At 46.8% G+C, this 6,736-nt stretch overlaps 1 protein-coding gene across 1 annotated transcript; it reads right to left on the bottom strand.

Annotated features, from left to right (window-relative positions):
* Positions 1-206: 206 nt before the first annotated feature.
* On the bottom strand, positions 207-4,885 carry tsr2 (TSR2 ribosome maturation factor). The gene is made up of 5 exons (XM_084366143.1): positions 4,754-4,885; positions 1,738-1,828; positions 1,473-1,564; positions 1,219-1,377; positions 207-474 (listed from the first exon to the last, which is right to left on the bottom strand). Exons 1-5 carry the CDS (start codon positions 4,829-4,831, stop codon positions 373-375), a joined length of 522 nt encoding a protein of 173 aa, XP_084222269.1. The 5' UTR covers positions 4,832-4,885; the 3' UTR covers positions 207-372.
* Positions 4,886-6,736: the final 1,851 nt, after the last annotated feature.

The raw sequence follows: 6,736 nt of genomic DNA, 5'->3' as shown, positions 1-6,736 counted from the left end.
ACAGGAACAGTTCACCCAAAAGTCAAATTCAGAGTGCATGACCCGATCTTTTTCAAATCGGTTTGGGATCTCAGGAATTCTGAATTTAAAAGAGGGTGAAATGTTCTTGACTTGACCCGTATAAGATGGACTCAACCTGCACCAGCAACTGAACCGTCTGTTAACCTCTCAGTGATCAATAACAGTGATCAGACAGGAAACTGCAGCAGCTTCAACACATTTAATATAAAAACAGACTCATCTGTAAAGATGGCGTCCTCTCTGCACTCAGATCACCATGACGACGGCAACAGTTCATCGCCCAATAGAAACGTTTACAGTCCCATGTTGAGGGTCAAAGGTCAACAGTTCATTCTGCTCTCGTCCTCTTCATCACTTCTTCCGGACCACCGTCCAGCCGTCGTCTTCGTCCTGACGAGGAGGAGGAGGTTCTGTCCTGCTGACTGATGGACTGGACGACTCACAGTCCATCGCCTGAACACAAACACGTCCGTTACTATGGTTTCATTCAAACACCTGCTAAAATAAACAGACGCTGTAAGACCTGCCCTACTCCTCTGATTGGCTGTCTTCTCTACACTTGACTGCACTGAACTCACAGCAGCTCTGGTTCTGATCTGGTGGTTTATGAGCTGTAGTTTCCAGGTAAACACACAAACTTCTCTCCTGAATTGCTGCTGTTCCTCTCAGGGTCACTGTCCTCAAGAGACAGTGTCTCTGTGTTTGACAGACAGAGCGACAGGCCAGCTGTCCAGGCTGCCGCTGGCTTACTACAGGCCCAGAGACACTGCAGCTGGTCCGCTACAGGCCCAGAGACACTGCAGCTGGTCCGCTACGGGCCCAGAGACACTGCACTGGTCCATTACAGGTCCAGAGACACTGCAGCTGGGCTGCTACGGGCCCAGAGACACTGCGACTGGTCCATTACAGGCTCAGAGACACTGCAGCTGGTCCGCTACAGGCCCAGAGACACTGCAGCTGGTCCGCTACGGGCCCAGAGACACTGCAGCTGGTCCATTACAGGCCCAGAGACACTGCAGCTGACTGCTGAAGAGGTTGGTGTGTTTACCGGGAAAATAACAGCTCACAATCAGTTTCAGCTCCGCCGGCTGTTTGTTTACAAACATCAGGCACAAGAACACCAGACCTGAACATCCAGTCAGGAAACAGCTGCTGATTCTGGTGTCTTTAGTATGATAACGGGCAGGTGAGACGTACCTGTGTTTCATCATCACTGTCGTTATCAGACTGTGTGGGCGGAGCTGTGACCTTCGCCCTCTGACTCGTCTTCTGGGTCAGAGTGTTGATGGTGTGTTTGAGCTGCTGCAGTGCCCCCTGCTGCCACTGACTGAACACCTGCAGCAGACTGACAGACACCTGCACAGGTACAAGAGGTAAACGTGACATCATCATCAACCTGCACAGGTACAGGAAGAGCGTGCGTGCGTGCGTGCGTGCGTGCGTGCGTGCACCTGAGGTAAACTCCCATCATCCACCACTGTGTCAAACTCCTGATCCATCAGCTGAGTGATGAAGTCCTCCACCTCGTACTGCTGCAGGTCAGCTGATCTCACACACACACACACACACACACACACACACGTCACCATTAACATCAGAGTACTTCCTCTCAGCTGTGTATAGCTATATGTGTAGCAGAGTAATCCTAAGGTCAGTACTGCAGTACACACTGTAAATCACTTTAAGGAAATGATGTATTTATAGCTGACAGGTTACCGTTGTCATGGAAATACTGCTGGACCACATCCACCATCCAATCAGCTTTCTGCTGGCCGTACACACCCCCAAACCCATTGTCCACGGCGATCTGGGAAATAAAAACAAATAAACACACAGTGAGTTATATTCTATGAGCTGACAGCTGATCAGTTGTTAGCTTCATGCTAGCTTTGTGTGAGCGTCGTCGTCGTTGTCGTCGTCAAGTGACTCACGTCTTTTTTCTGGGAGGAACGTGTCACACTGATCTGCCGACAGAGTCACAGCTGGAATATTGTGTATTATCAGTGTATATTGATGGAGGAGGAGGTGGAGGCTGAGGCGGAAGAAGGGGAGGTGGAGGAGGATGTGGAGGAGGAGGAGGGGGAGGACGGAGAAAGAGGTGGAGGCTGAGGCGGAAGAAGGGGAGGTGGAGGAGGATGTGGAGGTGGAGGTGGAGGAGGATGTGGAGGTGGAGGAGGATGTGGAGGGGGTGGAGGAAGAGGAGGAGGAAGAGGTGGAGGCTGAGGCGGAAGAAGGGGAGGTGGAGGAGGATGTGGAGGGGGAGGAGGAGGAGGAAGAGGTGGAGGTGGAGGCTGAGGCGGAAGAAGGGGAGGTGGAGGAGGATGTGGAGGAGGGGGAGGACGGAGGAAGAGGAAGAGGTGGAGGCTGAGGCGGAAGAGGGGGAGGAGGAGGAAGAGGAAGAGGTGGAGGCTAAGGCAGAAGAGGGAGAGGGGGAGGGGGAGGAGGGGGGTGGAGGAGGAGGACAGAGGAATGGGTGGAGGAGGAAGAGGTGGAGGCTGAGGTGGAAGAAGGAGAGGTGGAGGAGGATTGAAGGGGGAGAAGGAGGAGGACAGTGGAGGGGGAGGAGGAGGACAGAGGAGGGGGGGAGGAGGAAGAGGTGGAGGTGGAGGCTGAGGCGGAAGATGGGGAGGTGGAGGAGGATGTGGAGGGGGAGGAGGAGGAGGAGGAGGAAGAGGTGGAGGCTGAGGTGGAAGAGGGGGAGGTGGAGGAGGATGTGGAGGAGGAGGAGGATGTGGATGAGGATGTGGAGGGGGAGGAGGAGGAGGGGGAGGACGGAGAAAGAGGTGGAGGCTGAGGCGGAAGAAGGGGAGGTGGAGGAGGATGTGGAGGTGGAGGAGGATGTGGAGGGGGTGGAGGAAGAGGAGGAGGAAGAGGTGGAGGCTGAGGCAGAAGAGGGGGAGGTGGAGGAGGATGTGGAGGAGGAGGAGGGGGAGGACGGAGGAAGAGGAAGAGGTGGAGGCTGAGGCGGAAGAGGGGGAGGTGGAGGAGGAGGAAGAGGTGGAGGCTAAGGCAGAAGAGGGGGAGGGGGAGGAGGGGGTGGAGGAGGAGGACAGAGGAATGGGTGGAGGAGGAAGAGGTGGAGGCAGAGGTGGAAGAAGGAGAGGTGGAGGAGGATTTGAAGGGGGAGGAGGAGGACAAAGGAGGGGGGGAGGAGGAAGAGGTGGAGGTGGAGGCTGAGGCGGAAGATGGGGAGGAGGACGAGGAGGAGGAGACGCTTCATCGAGGGCTGAAAACCAGATTTAGAAAAATCGACGCCGCCTTTACGATTTGACGAACGTCTGAGCAGACGCCATATTGGCAAAGTCGACACCTGCCAGTGAACAAACACAACGTGTGTTGAGATGCAGTTTGAGCTCAGATCAGCTGGAAGTCTCTGAACTGTTGATGAAGCTTGGTGTGTTTAACTTCAGTGACCATGGTGATGTAACAAGCTCAGAACAACACAGACATCAGGTGAAGTTATTAAAAGAGTTTCTACACTCATTGTACAAAAAATCAGTGAAGAGAGAAACTGTATGATGCAGGTCAGTTTGTATGATCAGCGTCATCATGTGTTATTACAGCTCACATATTTATATTTAAAATAGAAGCTTCCTGCAGGTAAACTGTTCTTGTATAAAATATAATAAGTATATTTTTCTGTCATGGAGTTTCTCTCTTCACTGCCAGCTGCAGAGTCTCAGAACTTTGATTTGCAGACTTTGTTAATTTTGTTGTCTCAGTGATGATGTCATAATGACGTCATTAGAACTTAAATGAATATAAATCACTGAAGATAAAAATGATTCATTAAAACCAGTTAAATGTAAACCTTTGTGTTTTTTATTCAGTTTTCCTGTCCACTCGTTAGCAGGTCATACCTGCCACATCCAATATGGCGGACGCGCCAACGTACCGGGCAACGGGCCAACACAGCCACGGTGGCTACGGTCCTCTGTGTACGGGGTTTGGAGCTGGACCTCAGAGGCTCCGGACCTCAGACGCTCAATTAATACTGAATTAATAAAAACTTTGTTTGAGTCTAACGTGACACCAGCCATGGTTCCGAAGGATTTACGGACATTTGGACCGTCACAAAAGTCTAGCGTAAACTCTGCCAGTGGGTCGGCTACCTCGAAACATACATCCACTTTGATTTTCATAGTTCATCAGTCTGGTTGCAGGGATGACTCACACACACTCTGGTGTCCCCGTCCGGATTGATGACATCACTGGTACTGATCTGTTAGTTTCTTCTCTTTCGTTCTTGCCTTTAGTTTCATGGTTGTTTTGCTTCTTGCAGCGCCCCCCATCGCCAGCTGATAGAAGTGACAAAGTAATACTTTGTTTCACTGACCGCAGCATTTAGGAGGCTAATAAACCACCGTTGTGCTGGTGCCGCTGGTCAGATAATAACATCGCGTACAATATTTTTGCATCTTTCAAGTAGAATTATGTTTATTATGTTAAGTAATTATTGGACAATTTGTATGATGTGTATTTGGTCCGGACCTCGGTGACCTCGGCGTACGGCGCTCCGGATCGGTAACGTGTTCGACTTAGCACCGCGGTGACGTTAGTCTAAAGTCGGATATTCGACAGACAATCGCTCCGGTGACACCCAGCGGGTGATAGCGTTAGCCTGATAGCGTTAGCCTCTTAGCGTTAGCCTACCAGCCTTAGCCCGGTAGCATAATCCCGTCTGCTCCGCAGTGAGTCTGTCAGTGTGTTCCCTGACTGTCAGTGTATTTACCTGTAGAACAGGCCAGGTGTGCAGAACTGCTCTAACTCCGTCTGTGAAGAGCTCACGTGAAGCTGCGGACGCCGCCATGTTGGAACTTTCAGACAGGAGCAGTCGAGTCAGATCAGACAGGAGCAGTCGAGTCAGATCAGACAGGAGCAGTCGAGTCAGATCAGACAGGAGCAGTCGAGTCAGATCAGCATACTTGCCAACCTTGAGACCTCAGAATTAGGGAGATATTCAAATGGGCCGCGGAGGGGGGGGGGGGGGGAATGAAATACTTGAATTTCACAGTGTTCATTTATTTGACAAACAAAATAACAGTCCAAAGTAACAAAGTAAAGTAAAGTGACAAATTAAGTAGCTGTCCACAGTACCCGTGCAAAACAAAAAAGGCATACATTGCATTGATTAGCCATCAATCTATGCTCTATGCAATGTATGCTCAATAAATAAAAACAAAAAAGGCATACATTGCATAGCAGCAGCTATTTTATCGATCAGCAGCTGTATTAATGATAAGCTTCCGAACATGAAATCTGGTTTGGTTCCTTCAAACATCATGTCTCCACTCTGGGTGTTTTTATGTTTGCCCTGACTCACACTGCTGCTGCATTACAGCTAATAGAACACCGATCAGAAAATTGTGTCAGATCAATATACACACTGATCACGTTACATCATTCATAATTTTCTGCAGTGTTCCTCAACTATTAGCAGCACAGTGATGATTTTGTTTATGTTCTTCCTCACAAGTTTTGTGCAGAAGAAGTATCAAACGTGTTGTCATGTGAACAAACAGCTGGTCGATAAACTCTGACTGCAGTCTGAGGTTTTGTTGAGCCGACTGACACAAACAACATCTGGATGTGTTGAACCTGCTTCATGGTACAGGTGGAAACTAACTAAACAGGTAACTATAGCAACCAGGTAACTAACCAGGTGATGTGTCAGTCTGTGACTTAATGATGATTTGTTGGTTCAGATGGTTTTGAAATACATGAATAACAATTAAAAGAAGCAGAAGTCAGAATCTGTTTTTGCTCTCACGTTTTCTCTGACTGAAGTTGAAGTAATCAATGTTTATGGTCTGTGTACTTCCTGTTGTCTGCCTGCAGGGGGCAGAAACTGACTGTTCAATCAGACTGCTGTTTCATCACAGTGATGTCAGAAGGAGACTGAGGCTGATCAATAGATCAAACTGACCTGAAGTCAATTGTTACTGATCTTACAGTGATATAATAATCAATATATCAAGGCTGTGGTTATTGATTATTTTCCCTCCATCTGATCACAAAGTCTCCTGTTTGTAGGATTAATGATTACTGATCAATCAAAGTTAGTAGAAAAAAAATCAATCTGATTTCAGTTACTGATTCATTTTTCAGTTCAGTTTTATTTATGTTGAATATATGTTGTACATATGCTGTATATAATGTACATATATTGTATATGTGTTGTATTTATGTTGTATTTGTATTGTATTTATGTTGTATATGTGTTGTATTTATGTTGTATATGTTGTATTTGTTGTATATGTGTTGTATTTATGTTGTATATGTGTTGTATTTATGTTGTAAATGTGTCGTATTTATGTTGTATTTGTTGTATATGTTGTATATGTGTTGTATTTATGTTGTAAATGTGATGTATTTGTTGTATTTTTTGTATATATGCCGTAAATGTGTTGTATTTATGTTGTAAATGTGTTGTATTTATGTTGTATATATATTGTATGTGTTGTGTTTATGTTGTATATGTGTTGTATTTACGTTTTATATGTGTTGTATTTGTTGTATATGTGTTGTATTTATGTTGTATTTGTTGTATATGTGTTGTATTTATGTTGTATAAATACAACATAAATACAACACATACAACATTAATTTATGTTGTATGTGTTGTATTTATGTTGTATATGTGTTGTATTTATGTTGTATATGTGTTATTTATGTTGTATACACTGTATGAAGAGCTTTTAATATAAACAGTTTC

The sequence above is a fragment of the Pagrus pagrus genome (genome assembly GCF_965226575.1).
Source record: "Pagrus pagrus genome assembly, chromosome: 11".
In the NCBI taxonomy this organism is placed as follows: Eukaryota; Metazoa; Chordata; class Actinopteri; order Spariformes; family Sparidae; genus Pagrus; species Pagrus pagrus.
This window is presented reverse-complemented; position numbering and strand designations above follow the sequence as displayed.

Bases quoted from the DNA above. Each gene is read 5' to 3' on its own strand.
- tsr2 (XM_084366143.1), bottom strand. From the start codon at position 4,831: ATGGCGGCGTCCGCAGCTTCACGTGAGCTCTTCACAGACGGAGTTAGA. The intron at 1,378-1,472 runs GTGCACGCACGC...GTACCTGTGCAG, and splicing joins ATGATGGGAGTTTACCTCAG to GTGTCTGTCAGTCTGCTGCA. The intron at 475-1,218 runs GTACGTCTCACC...GTTTGTGTTCAG, and splicing joins ACAGTGATGATGAAACACAG to GCGATGGACTGTGAGTCGTC.